Raw genomic sequence first — 21443 nt, 5'->3', positions numbered from 1 at the left:
ACTTGTTCTGGCATAAGGCTCGGAGGAAAATGCTACATAAATTGCTTTAAACCAATGTACAAGTGATTTTTCTTCTATATTAAATGTTCATTTCTGTATAGTACATGTTATAGCTGAGTTTTTTTCCATTAATTTAAAGAATATGATCCATTTTGGTAAAGAGGGTATATGTTCTCCCTGTGTCACAGTCCATCCACTGCTGGGATAGTGCTTAATATTGGGTGCTCCCCTCTTGCTGTTGTGGGGAAGATACTGGCTGTTGCTTGGCATCTCCCTGTTTTGGTAATTTACTGTGTGGCAAATTGTTTTGCACCACTCTAGTGTAGGGTGTAGTTTTAGTGTGACTTACTGTAATGCCTTACCTGTTCCTCTGTACTTTTGCAGTTGTGCATTTTCTCATTCTCCCTTGAGTGCTTAATCAGCATCTGAGCGAACAAGGGGGTTATTTTGGCCAAAGGGTGGAAAAAAGGTGCTAAATGGGTGCTGTGCGAATAAGACTAGCCTGTTTGAAAGCCATTTTGGTTCTAATAGCTGATTACTGTAATTTGGACTTGTCCAGACATCTGCAAGTTTAGAGCTCCAGAGCTGATTAGATGCCATTTTCGTGGAGCAGTATATGTGGGCTCCTCGCACCCACGTCCACTGAAGGCGTGGAGTGTGCTGGCTGGCACACTGGCACATTGCAGGATGGCTCGGACTGAGGAAGAGGGCGCACAGGTTCCCTGACGCGGCACTGGAGGTCCTGGTGGAGGAGGTCCGGAGGAGGAATGTACTGTACCTGCAGGGGTGGGGGGAAGGACGCCTCCTGTCCCCCTCCTGCAGCAGCTGGTGCTGCTCTGCCTGACCAAGTGTCCTCCTCCCATTCCTCCTACACACCGAGGGGGACCCCTAGCAAGATGCCCAATGTCAAGCACTCCCTTTCTCCTGGTGACTTCTGTAAGGTGGAGTAGCTCAGCACTTTTTTCTTAGGTGAAGGCCTCCAGAGAATTTCCAGAATAAATGTTGCTAGAGTGTTTGAAGTCTTGACAAAGTGTCCTAGACAGTCTTCCGGTGTGTTTGATGTCCTCTTCTCGGCTCTATCAACAAGTGAACATGAAATGGTGAGTGTCCCTTTTTAAGAAGTGCTTAAAATCCACATCAGTGCCATGTTTACTCCCAAACAGCTAGTCGCTGTTAGGAGAGGGTGTTAGGACAAGCACTAGCCACCAAAATGTCATGCTAGTAATCAGCCCCTTAATGAGCCTCTGGGCGGCCGTTCCTAGCGCAGCCTTCAACTCCTTTACCAAGCTGGCATCTTGCGTTAAACATGGGCTAAACCAGTGTTTCAGCTCAAGGCCCCAACTTGGCCACTTTGGATCTTTAGCGCCTGAATGTTGTCGAAGTTTGAGCAAGACTCAGACACACAGTAACTGGCAAACCATACTTTTTTTTTTTACTTGTCACAAGGGGAGAGCAGTACAATCAAAGGTTGATACTTACTTACAACTCCAACGAATGCTTACAAGAGGCTCATATTTATACATTGGAGTAAACAAGTTCCAGATAATATGTGGATATTACATCATTGGTTTAGCAACACTAATTTCTCAAAAAACAGCTTACATTAAACAAAGCCTATTCTTTCAATTCCACTTCTTATCTCTACTTAGTCCAACCATCTAAATCATAGATTCCTGTCTTATCTTACCACAGCGTATGCCTTTCTGAGGTGCTGAATCGCGATCGGATGCCGTACAATAGCTAGTTAACCATATCCTGCAATGATTCAATCTTCTATCTAGCAGTCAAGCCCTCGTGACCTTTATTGTTCTTTAATACTAAACCACAGGTCAAAGAGCAGGTGTCCCTCTTCCTTCTTATTGAGTTTGCAAACTGCCAATTTTGCTATGCTTGCATTTTGCGAAGCTGAAGTTCCTCTGCTCCCTTTCCGAAATGCAATTCATTCCTTATGCGAAGCCATTTTGTTAACCAGTTCATTGGCCATTTTATTTACACTTCCACATTTCCCCCCTTTGTCCTTCTCAAGGACAAATCTTTAAATTTAAACCTCAATTTTGTTCAATCGTTCTATTTCCTCCTCTTCTGGACTCTTGATTTCCATCTGGACCATCAGCTTTGCAGGCCCTAGCTTGGTTAACATTTGACCCATGTTATTACAACAGCATTTAAGCACAGCCAGAATTAGGAAGATACTAATTATTATTACCACTAGCCAAATTAGTCCATTGACCAGCCAATCCCACCAACTCCCCATGGCCCAATTGCCAAAATAGTCTCCCCATCCCTGATTCTCACGTGCTCTCTTTCCACTTTCTCTTATCTTGTCTACAAGACTGTATATCTCTTCTGAGTTATCAGGGATATAAGTGCAACATGTAGGTCCTATTATAGCGCATGTCCCTCCTTGTTCTGCTAGTAAGTAGTCAAGTGCCATTCTGTTCTGCAAGGCAACTGTCCTAATGGCCACCTTTTCGTCGGTTAGCAACTGGTTGGCTTTAGCAGTATCATTGGCTACCTTCTCTAGTAGTTGGTTCATTACCTCAGTTTCCCTTATTGTTCGGTGTATTCCATATTGGGGCACAAAGAGGCTCAATACCTTGTCCCATATGGGTATTTCCCGTTTTACTCTTTGCCTGACTTTCCTTCTTGCCTCATCTAGATTTCTGACATGGAACATGCTTGGTTGAACATATCCCAGGAAACACATGCTATCCCATTCCTGTGGCAGCCAAGGATAAGCCCGGTTACCACATATGAAATACGTGCTGTTGTATGCTCCCCGTGTTGGGTTTTGGGATCTATCTGCACTTGCGCAGATGGTAACCCGTGATTTGACTCCACCCCGCCAAACCCGTGATTTTACTAGGCAAACTTCAAACCCTCTGGTGTATACAGTGATATTTACAGATCCTTCAGAACCGTTTTTCAGTGGAACATTTAGGTTGTTGGCCTGGGGGTTATTCCATATGTGGGGGTTGTTCCATATGTGAATAGTAAGGTTACAACCCCTAGTTTTATTGATGGTTGTGATTTTTCCTAAGGCGAAGTCTAGCCACACCTTCCCAGTTACAATTTTATCAATTACGAGGGCTGGAGGGTTGTGTGTTCGATCATAACTGGGGACATACCATTCTCTAAACTTATTTAAGTTATACCCCATTTCTTCCCATTGGCATCGAGTTGTAATTACTGGGTCACCTGATTCGGGAGTTGCTACAATAGCTTTCGACACTTGTTTTATTTAACGATAAGAGCCATGAAATGGTTTCTTCCAGTGAAAATGGGATCACATTCAAAGGAAGTCCCTCATCGGCATTTACTGGTCCTTGTGAACATATCCAGCAACTTTCTCTTTGTTTTTTTTCGTTATTTCCTCCCGGGTTCTTCGTCTGGAGTCGGAGCCTTCTTACAGTGTGACGCGTGTATCCATGTAGGCCTTTCTTTTACCTTTCCGGCTGTGTTGGTGGTAAGGAGGATTTGGAACGGTCCTTCGAAGCGAAGTTCCAGGCCGTTCTTTCTTTTGAAGATCTTTACGTAGACGTTGTCTCCTGGCTCGAGGTTGTGGCAACGTCCATCTGCAGGTTCAACCTGGGCCTCCTTCACCTGTTGGTGGAAACTAGAAATACATTTTGTTAGTGCAATGCAGTAGTTCAGCATATTTTCTTCCATCTCGTGAATGTCCATTTGCTTGGCCGTGAAGGGTGCTGAGAAAGGTAGTCTCTGGCCTTCCCATGACGATTTCGTGTGGTGACAGTCCTGTAGTCCTGTTGGTTGCGGATCGCATCGTCATCAATGCTAAAGGCAGTAGTTCAACCCATTTAAGTCCTGTTTCTTCACTGAGTTTTGCGAGTTTGTTTTTCAGCACTCCATTATATCTTTCCACCAATCCTGCTGATTGGGGGTGGTAACTGTAATGGAAGTGCTGGTTAATCTGTAGAGCTTTACATCGTTCTTTGATTACAGTTCCTGTAAAATGGGATCCGTTGTCGCTTGATAATTGAACCGGTATCCTGAAGCAAGGTACAATATCTTTCAACAAGCATTTAGCTACAGTAACAGCATCATTCTTTTTGCACGGAAAAGCTTCAATCCATCTTGAAAACATATCTACAATGACTAATACATATTTAAATCCCATACATGCTGGTAGTTCTATAAAATCCATCTGTAAATGCACGAAAGGACCCGTGGGGTTTGGATGGGAGGCAGACTGTACTTTCTCTGTCTTACCCGGATTCATAGTCTGACAGGTAACACAATTTTCGCAAATACTTTTTGCAATGGCCGAAATACCTGGGGCGTACCAGGATTTTAAAATATAATCTGCCATCCCCCCTTTGCCCGCATGGGTGAAACTACTCTACCATCCCGATGAACCCACAATCCATCCGGGTTCTGGAAACAATTTTTGGACACCCATTCTTTTGTCTCATCGGCAGTGGCCTGAAACTGAGAGGCCACCACGTCATCTAGAGTGGGGTTTAATTCCTTCTGTGGAGGAGCTGGTTTTAAAGGTAACATCGATACCTGAGGACCAGTGAGGGACAAAGCAGCTCTTTTTGCTGCATGATCTGCCTTTTCATTTCCAAGTGACAGCTCATCCCGGCCTCCCGTATGAGCTTGACATTTAATAATTGCCAATTGTTTAGGTCTCTGAATTGCTTTTAAGAGGTTTTCTACTTCTACATGGTTTTTAATAGCTGAACCAGAGGATGTAAGGTATCCACGTAGTTTCCAAATTTGTCCATAATCGTGGGCCACTCCAAAAGCATCTGGTTCCCTCTTTCACTAGCCTCAGTACTTAACTGTTTTCTCCTTTTCGGCTTCCCTTTTCCAATCGCCGAATGAACATAAGAACATAAGAAATAGGAGCAGGAGTAGGCCAATCGGCCCCTCGAGCCTGCTCCGCCAATCAATAAGATCATGGCTGATCTGATCCTAACCGCCAATCCACTATCACAGAACCATTTCCTGAATCTAACAGAATTAGACACACGAAATAGGAGCAGGATCAGGCTACACGGCCCCTGGGCCCGCTCCGCTACCCACAGGGCCATGACCGATCCGAACCTAGACTCCTGTCCAAATTCCTGCCCGCTCCCCGTAACCCTTAATTCCCTTTACTTCTAGGAAACTGTCTATTTCTGTTTTAAATTTATGTAATAATGTAGCTTCTACAGCTTTTTGGGGCAGCATATTCCATGGACCTACCACCCTCTGAGTGAAGTAGTTCCTCCTCATCTCAGTTTTGAAAGAGCAGCCCCTTATTCTAAGACTATGCCCCCTAGTTCTAGTTTCACCCATCATCGGGAACATCTTCCCCGCATCCACCCGATCCAACCCCTTCACAATCTTATGTTTCAATAAGATCGCCTCTCATTCTTCTGAACTCCAATGAGTAGAGTCCCAATCTACTCAACCTCTCCTCATATGTCCATCCCCTCATCCCCGGGATTAACCGAGTGAACCACCTTTGTACTGACTCGAGAGCAAGTATGTCCTTTCTTAAGTATGGACACCAAAACTGTACGCAGCATTCCAGGTGCGGTCTCACCAATACCTTGTACAACTGAAGCAATACCTCCCTATTTTTATATTCTATCCCCCTAGCAATGAAAGCCAACACTTCATTGGCCTTCTTAATCACTTGCTGCACCTGCATACTAACCTTTTGAGTTTCGTGCACCAGGACCCCCAGATCCCTTTGTACTTCAATACTTTCCAGTTTCTTGCCATTAAGATAATAACTTGCTCTACGATTTTTCCTGCCAAAGTGCATAACCTCACACTTTCCAGTATTGTATTCCATCTGCCAAATCTCTGCCCACTTACTTAGCCTGTCTATGTCCCCTTGCAGGTTTTTTATGTCCTCCTCACTCACTACTTTCCCTCCCATCTTAGTATCATCTGCAAACTTTGATATGTTACACTCGGTCCCCTCCTCCAAATCGTTAATATAGATTGTAAAGAGTTGGGGACCCAGCACTGACCCCTGCGGAACACCACTAGTTACTGATTGCCAGTCTGAGAATGAACCATTTATCCCAACTCTCTGCCTTCTGTTAGATAGCCAATCCTCTATCCATGCCAGAATATTACCCCCAATCCTGTGATTTTTTATCTTCAGCAATAATCTTTTGTGTGGCACCTTGTCAAATGCCTTTTGGAAGTCTAAATACACTACGTCCACTGGTTCCCCTTTATCCACCCTATATGTTACTTCCTCAAAGAACTCCAACAAATTTGTCAAACATGACTTCCCCTTCATAAAACCATGCTGACTTTGTCCTATTAAATTATGATTATCCAAATGTCCTGTTACTGTCTCCTTAATAATGGACTCCAAAATTTTACCTACCACAGATGTTAGGCTAACCGGTCTATAGTTTCTAGCCTTCTGTCTACTGCCCTTTTTAAATAAGGGTGTTACATTAGCAGTTTTCCAGTCTGCCGGGACCATTGCCGAGTCCAGGGAGTTTTGGAAAATTATTACCAATGCATCCACAATCCCTACCGCCACTTCCCTCAAGATCCTAGGATGTAAGCCATTAGGTCCAGGTGATTTATCCACCTTGAGTCCCATTATTTTACCGAGTACCACTTCCTTAGTGATTTTGATCGTGTTTAGCTCCTCTCCTCCCTCCCCCCCCCCCCCCCCCCCTTTAGCCCCCTGTTTGTCCAGTGTTGGGATATTCTTAGTGTCTTCTACTGTAAAGACTGATATAAAATATTCATTCAGTGTTTTTGCCATCTCCATATTTCCCACCATTAATTTCCCGGTCTCATCCTCTAAGGGACCAACATTTACTTTACCACCCTTTTTCTTGCTGACCAATTAACTTTCTTCTTTCCCCTTCTACCTGGATCTCTATCAAGACACTCTTCAAGACAAGTAATCCTATCTAAATTAAAGGATCCATCTGGCGGAAAGGGTCTTATTTTATTTTTAGTCCAATTTTCCATATGGTCGATGGAAGACTGACAATTTTTCAACATAAAACAGGCTGGAGTGCCTTTTTCTGGCGTCTTACTTGATTGACTACCCATTTCCCTCTACGTAATTGTTAACAGGGGTACTTTAATCGGGGTCTGTTGTCTTTCTTACTTTCTTAACAATTAATACTTTGATTCTGTAGCATAAAATTATACACCACAATATGAGGATTATAATTAACAATCCGAACAGTTGTCGCAACACTTCATCAATATTATGAGAATTGACAAAATTAGACATAACAATTAACAAACATTGAGACAATCCTAGTGGTCTTTATCAACATCGAACCAGTGTCACAGAATCTCCAACCTTTGCCGCTCAGAGTGTCTCAGGGTCTTGGCGCCTACTTCGTGGTCCTGGCCTTCACGTGGGGCATTTGTCCTCTTAATAACCGGCCTGAGGCTAGGCGTTAGAGATTTAACACTGTCCTTGTCTGTTTGGGCTCAGTTGATTGGCTGTGACGAGGCTCGAAACCGAGAGACCACCACGAACAATAAACACGAATTTAAGTACTTATAGTAGCAATTTATTACACTGCGCGGACCTTAACCTATTCTTCCTACCGGGACTTTAACCCATCACACATTCCCTTCTATTTGGGATTCCAACCCATCGGTTTTCCCACTATCGGGACTTCAACCCGTTACACATCCACTTTTAGGGATTTTAACCCACCAACCAGTTTAGGAGTCCAACCCACCAGTTTTCCTACAACTATGCTACTCCTTCTTTGGTAGTAGTCTTAACCTTCTGCTGTCCGGACAGTCTTAACCCTTACCGGTATCTCTTACTCTCTGCCAGTATTTTCAGGGTCCGACTTTCCGAGAACCGATCCTCTCTTTACTGTAGTTGATAAAAGAGAAAATGATTACTTAAAGTCAACCGAACCCTGAACTGAGTCTACTCACGGATCGCAGTACACTTGTCGACGAGCGGGACTCAATAGTTTTGAGTGTTCAAGAGACACTCCCTGGCCAGTCAGGGACCGTTCCCCGGAACGTCACAATCTTGGCGTCCGCTCCCCGTCGAGTAGTAAGCGATCTCGGTGGGACCTCCAAGAAATACTGTCGAAGTTCGAGCAAGACTCAGACACACAGTAACTGGGAAACCATACTTTTTTTTTTACTTGTCACAAGGGGGCGAGCAGTACAAGGGGAGAGCAGTACAATCAAAGGTTGATACTTACAACTCCAACGAATGCTTACAAGAGGCTCATATTTATATTGGAGTAAACAAGTTCCAGATAATATGTGGATATTGTGATGAAATATATTCCATTCATCACTGCCTGTTTTCTGTGTCTTGTAACTGCCTGCTTTCTGTGTCTTTTCCCCTCCCCCAGTCCTCATGTATTATGTATTGGAATGTGCTGGAACTGGTTGTGTGCAGGGCTCCGCCCATACCTGGCTCCTTTGTAATCTAACTTCAGTCGGGCAGCAGCCTCCTGAAGGTAGACATCTCTCTATTTTACGTGTTATGTTCGGAGTTAATAAAAGCCTTACTTTTGTTCTGCTAATTTCGAGTCTCGGAATAATTGAGGCACATCAATTTTATTAACTCAATTTTCAACACTATGGATCAACTCCTGAAACCCGAACGTTTGGATTTGGATCAACATGCTCCGGACGCATCAGCACGCTTCGGACACTGGTTTGACTGCATGGAATTCTTCCTGGACAATTCCGCAGCCGTCAAAGACGCTACGGACACTGCGAAGATGAGACTCGGAATGCTACGGAATTGGGTAAGCCACCGGGTTTACCCCCTCATCCAAGACGCCGATACGTACCTGGCCGCCTGCAACACCTTAAAGGCGCATTACCAGCAGCCTACGAATGAGGTGTATGCTAGGCATCTACTCGCTACTCGCGCACAGCGACCTGGGGAATCGGTGGAGGAGTTCCTAAGCATCCTGAAAAAGCTTGGCAAGGACTGTAAGTGCCGAGATGTAAAAGCCGCAGTGTACACCGACGAGCTTGTTCGCGATGCCTTTATCACAGGCCTCCGCTCCACTCACATCCGGCAAAGACTGCTGGAAAAAACGGAGTTGGACCTGAAACAGGCTGCGGACACCGTGCGGTCCCTGGAGATGGCCCAGAGAAACTCAGACGCCTACTCTTCAGCCCGCGCCGCCCACGCCGCCACGTGTGCGCCGAGGGCGCCGCCATCTTGGAAGGCATCTTCCCCGCCCGGCAGCCCGACACCGGCGGGGCCCAGCTCTCCCCCCAGAAGCCCTACGACAGCCGCGACGCGTCAAGGACCCAACTGCTACTTCTGCGGGCAGCCAAAGCACACCAGAAACCTGTGCCCGGCGAAAGGCACCACCTGCTTTAAGTGCGGTAAGAAGGGGCACTTCGGGAAGGTGTGCAGAGGGAACCCCGCCGGAAAACCAACCGCCGGAAAACCCGTGTGCGCCGTGGGAGCGGCCATCTTGGACGCCATCTTGTCTCGATCAGGGCCCTACAGTGGCATCGGTCACAGTGGACCAGACCAGGCCGCATCCGCTATCCAAATCAATGGTGGACATCGAGGTAAATGGGTGCCAGGTTAAATGCTTAATTGACAGTGGAAGCACGGAGAGTTTTATCCACCCTGAACTGGCACAACAACTCTCCCTAAAGATGGTCCCTGCTCAGGGTACCATCTCTATGGCCGATAAAACCCAGACATCGACCATTCTGGGTTACTGCACGGTACAATTGTGCATTAACGGAACTGTGTATGATAATTTTAAAGTATTAATCATGAAGAATCTATGTGCGAGCGTGATCTTGGGTTTGGATTTCCAGTGCAACCACCAAAGCATCACGCTCAAGTACGGTGGGTCCCAGCCGCCCCTCAGTGTGCGGTCTGGCTACCCTGAAGGTAAAGCCGCCTTCGCTATTCGCGAACCTTACCCCTAACTGCCGGCCAATAGCGACCAAAAGCAGGAGGTACAGCTGGGAGGACAGGCGGTTTATCGCAACCGAGGTAGACAGGCTCCTGAAAGAGCGCATTATTGAACACAGCAACAGCCCGTGGCGCGCCCAAGTGGTAGTGGTAAGGGGTAGCGAGAAGAAACGGATGGTGATCGACTATAGTCAAACGATCAACAGGTACACCCTACTAGACGCCTACCCGCTACCCCGCATATCAGAAATGGTGAACCAAATCGCCCAATACCGGGTGTTCTCCACCATCGACCTCAAGTCAGCGTACCACCAGCTCCCTATCAGACCAGAGGACCGCCCGTACACCGCCTTCGAGGCGAACGGACGCCTCTACCAATTCCTCAGAGTCCCCTTTGGGGTGACGAATGGGGTCTCGGTCTTTCAGAGGGAGATGGATCGCATGGTCGATGACCACCACTTGCAGGCAACCTTCCCCTACCTCGACAACGTCACCATCTGCGGTCACAACCAGCAGGATCACGACTCGAACCTCGAGAGGTTCCTGAAAACCGCACAAAAACTCAACCTCACCTATAACGAGGACCAGTGCGTTTTCAACACCACGCGCCTCTGCATACTGGGCAGCGTGGTGGAGAATGGGGAAATCGGACCAGACCCCGACCGATTGCGCCCCCTACGGGAGCTGCCCCTGCCCAACACTCCCAAAGCCCTGAAAAGGTGCCTGGGGTTATTTTCTTACTATTCCCAATGGGTCCCCAACTACTCCGACAAAGCCCGCCCCCTCTTGAAAGCATCCTCTTTTCCGCTCTCTGCTGAGGCCCACGCCGCCTTCAAAAGCATTAAGCAGGATATTGAGCGGGCCACGCTACAGGCAGTGGACGAGAACACTCCATTTCAAGTGGAAAGTGATGCGTCCGACTTCGCCTTGGCGGCCACCCTCAACCAGGCGGGGCGGCCCGTAGCTTTCTTCTCGAGGACCCTCCAAGGCCCCGAGATCAGACACTCCTCCGTGGAAAAGGAGGCCCAAGCCATCGTGGAGGCAGTGCGCCACTACCTAGCCGGCAAACGCTTCACCCTACTTACCGACCAGCGGTCGGTAGCGTTTATGTTCAACAATAAACAGAGGGGGAAGATTAAAAATGATAAGATTCTTAGGTGGCGGATCGAGCTCTCCACTTTCGAGTACGACATCATTTACCGGCCAGGGGCCCTTAACGAATCCCGACGCCCTCTCACGAGGGATGTGTGCCAGCGCCACCGAGGATCGGCTACAGACCCTCCACAACGACCTCTGCCACCCAGGGGTCACGCGGCTGTTCCACTTCATAAAGTCCCGTAACTTACCCTACTCGATTGAGGAAGTTTGGTCTCTGACCAGGAACTGCCGCACTTGCGCTGAGTGCAAGCCTCGGTTCTACCGCCCAGATAGAGCCCACTTAATCAAAGCTACACGGCCCTTCGAGCGGCTCAGCTTAGATTTCAAGGGCCCCCTCCCGTCCGTCGACCGCAATGTTTACTTCCTGAACATTGTGGACGAATACTCCCGTTTCCCATTCGCCTTCCCCTGCCCAGACATGACCAGCGCCACGGTCATTAAATGCCTCAACAGCCTGTTCTGCCTGTTCGGTATGCCGAGCTATATCCACACGGATAGGGGGGCGTCCTTCATGAGTGAAGAGCTACGCCAGTACATGCTGTCCAAGGGGATCGCCACGAGCCGTACCACCAGCTACAACCCCCGGGGTAACGGCCAGGTGGAGCGAGAGAACGGGACAGTGTGGAAAGCAGTCACTCTAGCTCTAAGGACCAAGGGCCTCCCTATCTCCCGCTGGCAGGAAGTCCTCTCGGATGTGCTCCATTCGATACGGTCGCTATTGTGTACGGCCACTAATGCCACGCCTCATGAACGAATGTTTGTCTTTCCTCGGAAATCCACCTCAGGCGTATCCATGCCGTCATGGCTCTCCACCCCAGGTCCGGTACTCGTGCGAAGGCATGTGAGGGGCCACAAGACGGACCCTCTCGTGGAGCCAGTACACCTACTCCACGCCAACCCCCAATACGCATATGTCCGGCACGCCGACGGAAGGGAGGACACCGTGTCCATAAAAGACGTCGCCCCAGCCGGCATTGACAACAACCACGGCAATAGCAGCGACGACGATCACAGCAACCCTTACCCACCCACTATTCTTTCATCACCCCCGGAAGAACATCGACCAACGGCACCCCCACCAACTACCCCTTCAACAACCCCGGCGGCACCCCCGGCAGAGACCCAGGAGGCTACCGGGGACACCCGCGGCACCACAACAGCCACGTCGGTCGCAGAGGACTATCAAACCCCCGAACAGACTAAATCTATAGAAGGGGTGAATGTGATGAAATATATTCCATTCATCACTGCCTGTTTTCTGTGTCTTGTAACTGCCTGCTTTCTGTGTCTTTTCCCCTCCCCCAGTCCTCATGTATTATGTATTGGAATGTGCTGGAACTGGTTGTGTGCAGGGCTCCGCCCATACCTGGCTCCTTTGTAATCTAACTTCAGTCGGGCAGCAGCCTCCTGAAGGTAGACATCTCTCTATTTTACGTGTTATGTTCTGAGTTAATAAAAGCCTTACTTTTGTTCTGCTAACTTCGAGTCTCGGAATAATTGAGGCACATCAGATATTACATCATTGGTTTAGCAACACTAATTTCTCAAAAAACAACTTACATTAAACAAAGCCTATTCTTTCAATTCCACTTCTTATCTCTACTTAGTCCAACCATCTGAATCATAGATTCCTGTCTTATCTAACCACAGCGTATGCCTTTCTGAGGTGCCGAATCGCGATCGGATGCCGTACAATAGCTAGTTAACCATATCCTGCAATGATTCAATCTTCTATCTAGCAGTCAAGCCCTCGTGACCTTTATTGTTCTTTAATACTAAACCACAGGTCAAAGAGCAGGTGTCCCTCTTCCTTCTTATTGAGTTTGCAAACTGCCAATTTTGCTATGCTTGCATTTTGCGAAGCTGAAGTTCCTCTGCTCCCTTTCCGAAATGCAATTCATTCCTAATGCAAAGCCATTTTGTTAGCCAGTTCGTTGGCCATTTTATTTACACTTCCACAACGTGCTGCTGAAAACGGACCCCCCCCCCCCCCCCCCCAGTCTCTGTGTAGTGACAGCATCTTTTGACTTCTGGAGTGTGTTCAGGCTGTGAGTGCAAGCTGGGTGCATTTTAAATTGTATTCTTGTTCCTTTCTTTTCCAACCATATTGCACCAACCCAGTTAACCTTTGAACCCAATGAAGTGATCATCTTGCAAATGCAGTATATTAGTGTCGTTTTATTTGGTGACCCGCACTGATTGAACCATATGTGGCTATACCTTCCACCACTTGCCCTATCCAAATTTCTGGTAGTGTAGCTGTCATCACTAAGTTGCATCTTTTTGCCTCTCCTCACCCCCAACTCCTGATGCCACCTTCAAATACCTTGTTCTGCTTCCCAACCCTGCTCCCCCCCCCCCCCCCCCCAACCTCTTCGTCAGAATCCTTGTCATGTACTATCCTTCCAAGCACAGCAAATGCTTTTTGTGAACATGTCCTCTGTACTGAATATCTTCTCATCCCCGGTGACTTCAACCTACTCCTAAACACTCTTGGGCTTCTCTGTCCTCCAGTACTAACACGGTATCACCCTTCTCCAATCTCTACCGCCCATACCTATAGTTGCCGCCTCATCTTCTCCAGTCCTGAGATCTCTGTCACCAACCAGGGTTATCTCAAATGAATTATCATCTCCCTTGCCACAAATCTGGTGCACGAAGCTGTACTCTGCCAAAACTGCCCATTACTCTGATCGTCCTGGGAGTAAAGATACCCCCTGGCTTCTTTGCTCCACTGCTAACCATTTCCTTAAGCCCCTCACAACTTATGGACTTCTAGTCACCAAGATAGAGGTGCCAAGAGTTTTTGCTTTGAGTGCAATTGGCGATCTGTGCGCCAATTGCGCTAATTTTCAGAAGTGCTTTTTTGTTCAGGTTTCCGCTGAAACTCATTGCATATTGCCGAACATAATCTCCCACGAACCAGCGCAATAGGGCAGCATTTTAGAATGTAATTTTTTTTAAAAATTGCATTAAAAACTATTTCTTGATATATTTGAGTGGTAACCTGGTGCAGTTTTATTAATATAGCTGAAAATGGGGTTATCACAAAAAATAAGCATTTTTAATCAGTGCCTAGTCCACCACCTGCGAGTAACTTTTTAAATAACTGAATGACTTAAAAAAATATATATATATCTATACAGAACCATTTACTAGTTACATTGGTGTACAGTAATTAGTTTCTCAAGTAAATAATTTTTTTTAAAAAAGCTTTTACAAGGTGCCTATACAACAAAAACCGCTTCATTTTAAGAGCCTCCTTGCAAGCCCGCAAACGGGCGCAATTGGTGGAAACTCGTGATGGTGATTAATTCGATTGGGGGCGTGGCCAGTTTTGTGGGCGGAGCTGGCTTTTAGATTGATTTTTTTTAAACTAGTGCAAAAGATTGCAGAAACTCGATTTGCGCTCAAAATTCCATGATTTTTTGTGCTGGTTTGGCCGATTTTTTTTTCGCCGAATTACTCTGCAAAAACCAATACACCCGAGCGGAAACTCCTGCCCTATATGTTCAAATGCCTCTGCTGCTTCCCAATTTCCCAGCAAGCCAAACCTCCCTCAATTTCACATCCTGAACCCTCGTGTTTCCAGTTTCTCTCCCATCTCTGACCTTCTCTCATCCGAGACCCACTTCCTGCACCCTTGACTCCAATCCCACAAAACTGCTAACAACCCAAATTCCCTTTCTGCCCACCATGCTAGCTGATATTGTAAATGGTTCCCCCTCCCTTTCAAAAACTGCTATAATCACCTTTTCAAAAAAATAAACACCCTCAACCCCGGCAAACTATTGTCCCATCTTCAACTATCTTTCTGCTCCAGTCCTTTGAACATGATGTTGTATCCCATATCTGTGATCATCTCTCTCGCGACTTTCTATTCAAAACCTCTCCAGCCCAGATTCTGCCCCTGATGACTGGTACATTATTCCTCCTTGTCCTTTCTGCAGCCTTTGACTGTCAACCACACCATCCTCCTCCAGCACCTCTCCTCCATTGTCCAGCTCCGTGGAACTGTTCTTGGTTGTACTCTTGCCAATTTGATCATGGTCAGAACTTCTCTAGCAATGGTTTCTCTCCCTAACACTGCACCATCACCTTTAATCATGGCCCCTCCTCTTCCTCACCTAGATCACATCATCTGCAGATATAGGGGTGGGAGGGCAGCATCCACATTTAAGGTGATGGTGCCTAGCTTTACATCTCTACCACCTCTCTCAACACCCTCCACTGCCTTTTGTGCTTTCACCCATCCAGGCAAGTGGAGGGTATTCCATTATACTCCTGACTTGTGCCTTGTTTGCAGGTGTTGAGGTTTTGGGGAGTTGGGAGGTGAGCCACTCGGCATAGACTACCCAGCCTCTGACCTGCTCCTAGTAGCTGTGGCATTTGTGGTTGGTCCAATTGAGTTTCTGGCCAATGGTGACATTCCCCCCCACACCCCAGGATGTTGATGGGGCATTTGGCAATGGTTAAGCCATGGAATATCATGGGGAAGTGGTTAGGTTCTCTGGTGGTGGTGAGTGCCAAGTACAAGTCTGGTGCTTGTCTGACATCTAGTCTTGGATAGGCCGCAATTTTCTCCAGCTAAGCGTCTAAGACTGAAGCCACCATCTTCAATCCCTGCTATAAACACCATACCCCTGCCACCGATTACACCCCCATCCTGGCCACTATCTCGGGCTGAACCAGACTTCGCATCCTTGGCATCTGTCTTGAAGCTCAGAAGCTGAGTTTCTAGCTTCTAACTGTCACAACGGTTGTCTTTTTCCACTTTGGTAACATCACCTGCCTGAACCCATACCTCAACCCATCTACTTCTGAAACTATCATTCATGCCTTTGCCGCTAGCAGACTTGCCAGTCGTATCCTTGCTGATCTCCCATCCTCCATCCTTGATAAACCTCAGCTCATCTGAAACTCTGCTGTCTCTATCATATCCTACAGTTCTGCTCACTCAACATCCCTGTTCTTGTCTGACTGGTAACTGGCTCCTAGCCTTCCAATACCTCAGATTTAAAATTCTTGTTTAAGTAACTCCATGCCCTTGCACCTCTCTATCTCTAGCCTCCTCCAGTGCTACAATCTAATCTTTACCCCCCCCCCCCCCCGCTCTGCCCCAAAAAAACCTCCCTGTTCCTCTGACTCGTGTATCTCTTTTCCTCCCAGTTCCCTTTGCTGCTCTATTAGCGGCTGTGCCTTCTGCTGCCTGGGCGCCCCACTCTGATTCCTTTCCTTAACCACTCTACCTTTTGTAAGGGGGTTTTTGCTACTTGCTTTGGCCAGTCGGTTATGTCTCCGGCTGCCTTATCTCTGAGCGGTGCGGTTCGGATCGCTCACCCCTTAGTTCTGATCCCCGGACTTATTGGCCGATAGCGATATAGACAAACGAGCAGACCCGTGGTTTGGTACAAAGAAAACCAACATTTATTAACAGAGAAAATAAGATAACACTACTATACAAAAGGATGATATAACTGCAGTACACTTACACTTAACAGGGGAGGAGAAACGGCACATCGAGGGAAAATGACTAAATGACAATTTTAGCAATCCCCTTAACTCCCACCCTCTAAAACCTCGCTAGGCTATCTTATGAGGGGTCAGAATTCCATGCTCACCGGTCCGAGTCATTTAAACAGACGAGAATCTTGCTTCTTTGCCCTGCTGCCTTTTGATGCCACGTGGTTTCAATGCTGCGCAGGGTACCGTCCAGGTGAAAATGCCCCAGTAATAAAACCGTCTCTGGCAGGATATCTCACCTCTCGGTATGGGCTCTTCTTCGTAGGTCCTCTTCCTGGGGTGCTGGCAAGCAGGGCGCGGGAGGCGAGGAGAGAGAGAGCATGGCTTCCTGAGAGGCTATATTTATACTCCTCTCGGTAGCCCTTATCTGCTCGGCAAATCAGTTCAGTCCTTTGTATGATTTGGGTGAGCTCGTTTAAATGTTTAAAAACGTTTATAAAAATGACCTGTAGAGTGATAGTCGTTATGTCTAAAGTAGCCTCGAAACCCTGGCTGTTGTTAAAGATAAGTTGTGAATTGCTCCCATTCAGGCTTAATGTCTCTGGTGAGCGGTTCCCGATTTAAAATGCAGAGAGCCTAATGGCTTGATGGAGCCCATTCCCACTTGAGGACTGGAATGTTAGTCTTTTGTCCATTTCATCAGTCTTTACAAAATCCTTGATTAGTTTAAAACTTGAACTCCTTGACCTGCTTACTTTGCAAAACCTTTGTTTTAAAATTGCATTCGGCCTGGTCACGAGGTTTACCGCAGCCATTTTGGGTGCCCTGGTTTTAAAATCAGTCCAAAGGGTCTCTTTTTTAATTAAATAATTTTTGGGGGGGGGGACTGCCTGAATTTTGCAAAACTTACACTTTGTACTTTTTTTTTAAGACCCTCCTCTAAAACCTGTCTCTGACCAAACTTTTGGTCACTCCTCTAATATCTACTATTTTTGCAAGGTGTCCTTACTTCTAAAGCCCCTTGGGATTTTTTCCCCTATATTAAAGATGCTATATAAATACAAGGTGCTGGTTTTTCCTTACTGGAGTAAATAATTGAACTGACTTTTCTGGAACAGCTAAAGGTGAACTGCCCAGAAAATTGTGTGTGAACTCTTTTTCAAGGGTACTGGTATTCCCTCTGATTTACCATAAAGTGGAATTAATGCTTGAAAAATGGTAAATGTCATTTAAATTTTTTTAAATTCATTCCTGGGACGTAGGTGTCGCTGGCAAGGCCAGCATTTATTGCCCATCCCTAATTGCCCTGGAGAAGGTGGTGAGCTGCCTTTTTGAACCACTGCAGTCAGTTATGTGAAGTTACTCCCATGGTGCTGTTTGTTTGAGTTCTAGGATTTTTGACCCAGTGACGATAAAGGAATGCCAATATATTTCGAAGTCAGAATGGTGTGTAACTTGGAGGTGGTGGTGTTCCCATGCGCCTGCTGCCCTTATCCTTCTAGGTGGTAGAGGTCGTGGGTTTGGGAGGTGCTGTTGAAGAAGCCTTGATGAGTTGATGCACTGCGTCTTGTAAATGGTACACACTGCAGCCACAGTGCACCAGAGGTGAAGGGAGTGAATGTTTAAGGTGGTGGATGGGGTGCTAATCAAGCGGGCTGCTTTTTCCTGGATGGTATCGAGTGTTGTTGGAGCTGCACTGATCCAGGCAAGTGGAGAGTATTCCATCATACTCCTGACTTGTGCCTTGTAGATGGTGGAAAGGCTTTGGGGAGTCACTTGCTCTGACTTGATCTTGTAGCCACAATAGTTGTGGCTGGTCCAGTTAATTTCTTGTCAATAGTGACCCCCAGGATGTTGATCGTGGGGGATTTGCTGATGGTAATGCTATTGAATGTCAAGGGGAGGTGGTTTGACTTTCTCTTGTTGGAGATGGCCATTGCCTGGCACTTGTGTGGCATGAATGTTACCTGCCACTTATCAGCCCAAGCCTGACTGTTGTCTAGGTCCTGCTGCATGTGGGCATGGACTGCTTCATTGAGGAGTTGCAAATGGAACTGAACACTGCACTCATCAATGAACATTCCCATTTCTGACCTTATGATGGAGGGAAGGTCACTGATGAAGCAACTGAAGATGGTTGGGCCTAGGACACTGCCCTGAGGAACTCTGGCAGTGCTATCCTGAGGCTTAGATGAATGACCTCCAACAACCACAACCATCTTCTTTTGTGCTAGGCATGACTCCAGCCAGTGGAGAGTTTTCCCCTGATTCCCAATTTGATTAGGGCTCCATGCTGCTTTGATGTCAAGGGCAGTCATTCTTGCCTCACCTATAGAATTCAGCTCTCTTGTCCATGGTTTGACCAAGGCTGCAATGAGGTCTGGAGTCGAATGGTTGTGGCGGAACCCAAACTGAGCATTGGTGACTATGTGCTGCTTGATAGCACTGTCGACAACACCTAGATTCCAAATAACCTAAATCCACCTAGAGTTTGGTATACAGGTGCATGATTCTGACTTATACATAGTAATGTACAATTTGAAGCTGTCATTAGCATAGGTGCTCTTTCAAATTCCACACTGCAAATGTACAAATATATTCCATGAATACATAACTTCATGTATAAGCTTCACCTCTACATGAATGTTTGTTTGTAAAGCATCATACTACAGAAATGAACAGAATTTCCACATTTTATTAGTTCGACAGTTAAGTAAAGTTCTATAAACTAGTGAAATCTGCAGTTGACTCTTGCTTCTGTTTTAATTTTACTATGTAAGACTTGATTTATGGCTTGTAGCCTCCATGCTATACATGTGGTGGTTGGGAGGGAAGGAGGGGAACTGACCGCCCCATCAGTCCACTTCAGATGCATTTAATTTTTCACCTAGCAATTCTGCTCCAATGTACATGCGGGATTGTTTTTTATATATAGCTAGCCTTAACTAGAAAAACCTATGCTATTGCTTTCTATAGATTGTATTTAAAGCTGGTTACATATCCTAGATCTGAAGTCTTGGTACAAAAATTGAATGTTGAATGAATTATGTTTTAATAACTCTCTGCTGTTACTTCAGATTCTGGAATTCTTTTTAAGTAAAAAAAAAAAAAAAAATAGAAATGTGGATATACACAACTGGTCCATCAGCAAGCCTGGGGGAGGGAAGAATAGTCTGATCTGATGAAGCATCTCAAAATAAAATGTTAACCTGTCCTTGACGGGCCTGCATTGTATTTCTGTCATTTTCTGATTTTTTTTTAAATGTACTGGTTTTTCTTAATCTCTACTATTTTTATGCTCAGGGTGTTGATTGTGAAAACAACAAACTGGGGACCCATGATGGCAACATGTCATCTGTCAGATACAGCCCTGGATTCGATGTTGATGTTGATGTGTGAGTAAATGCTTCATAACTTTTCTTTTTTTTTCATTTAAGGAAGCTTGAAGATGGATAGAGATTTTTTTTTTCTTTCCCACACCTGAAACGATTATCAATTTGCCTATATGACTAAATAAATGACACAATAGCAAAATACTGCGGATGCTGGAAATCTGAAATAACAACAGAAAATGCTGTTTAAATGAGTGCATTTAACATAAAGCACAATTATTTTATTCAATTTGCCAGTGAAAACTTGAGGCCTATGGCTATTGTTTTCAGATGGCTAATGACTACTGTAAATATGTTACCAAACCTCATTGACCAAGATAGAAATTTTGGGACCTCTGACAGATTTCACAGGTAAATTAGTCAATCCGAGTCTTGGCTTCCGAGAGGCAAAAATTTAAACCAAGTCGTGTAGAGTGTTGGTGCTCCAGTGCATCTTTTTATAGGTTTGAATGTCAATGTCCATTGTGTCCGTGTCTCAGTATTAATTTAAACTATTTGTGCTGTATTTAAAAAAAAAAAAAAAATACAAGTTCATTTTTTTTATTGAAATGGTTATTGCATCACCTAGTTCTGTTTCTCTGATGTAGCTTATTTGGTCTCTTAGAGGGCTTTTGAAAAGGTTCCATGTGGAAAAGCTTCTTCAACTCTCTGAATTTTGTTTTGATTTCTTTCTCTGCTTAGCTGAAATCTGGAACTTTTGAAATGGCAATTTGCTGGTGCAAGAGACCTTTCATTGTAATACTGGATGTACTGCCTTCTATTGCTTCCAGTCCCTTTTTTTATAAATTGTATTTATGCAGTGCATCCTTCAATTTGTATTAATTGTGGACTGTTGATCTATAGACTCGTTGTATTTGGCTTTCAATAAAATCTGAGATTGTCAGAGCGATAGTGTTTACAGGATGTATTGTACCCAAACATTAGCATAGTTTGCTCTTTCAAAAAATATTGTAGAGTGGAAGGTAACTAGCTAGGTGCTTTCCTGAAACTAGCTTCCTTCTGCTGTTTGCAGTGATGAAAATCAAAATTTTAATATCATCTGGCATGCTCATGCTTTGCTCCTTCCACCCACCCCCAGCCTCTTCTGTCCCTCCCATGGGTCATATTGCAATTCCAGTAACCAGGATTAAATCTATGTCTTGCAGCTTTTGTCTATGTTGCTGCATCATTGCTAGGTTTGGTAGGTGAGGGATGATTCAAGAAAGGTGTCTGGATGGGGAAAGAAGGAAAAGTGACTAATAAATTACTTGTTGAATAGTTTAGTGGATTTGTCTGTAAAGCTGAAGTAATGGGAGGAGCAGGGAAAGTGAGGGACAAAACACCTAACGTCCATTTGAGTAGCTCCCCGTAGTTTAATAAAAATAACTCTGCACAATGTTTGGCTAAAATACTCTCTCTCTACTTAAAATGTAGCAATCTTCAGGTACAAAGCACATCTCTGTGTGATTTGCCTAATAGCAGCATTAATTTCTCACCCATGTGGATGGCTGCAAATATGATAAACTGCTTCCATGATGATGCCATTCAGCTTGTGGAGTTGCCCA

At 45.7% G+C, this 21443-nt stretch overlaps 1 protein-coding gene across 3 annotated transcripts in view; it reads left to right on the top strand.

Annotated features, from left to right (window-relative positions):
- tpte (transmembrane phosphatase with tensin homology) overlaps positions 1-21443 on the top strand; it is a 111787-nt gene that overhangs the window by 11449 nt on the left and 78895 nt on the right. For all 3 annotated transcript variants that reach the window (XM_085999420.1, XM_085999419.1, XM_085999418.1), the window contains exon 3: positions 19811-19902. In XM_085999420.1, coding sequence (XP_085855546.1) covers positions 19811-19902 — 92 coding nt within the window. The remainder of the gene's footprint in view (positions 1-19810; positions 19903-21443) is intronic.

This window comes from Somniosus microcephalus, chromosome 10, assembly GCF_052327205.1.
Source record: "Somniosus microcephalus isolate GS21.2 chromosome 10, FLI_Smic_1.0, whole genome shotgun sequence".
Lineage (NCBI taxonomy): Eukaryota > Metazoa > Chordata > Chondrichthyes > Squaliformes > Somniosidae > Somniosus > Somniosus microcephalus.
This window is presented reverse-complemented; position numbering and strand designations above follow the sequence as displayed.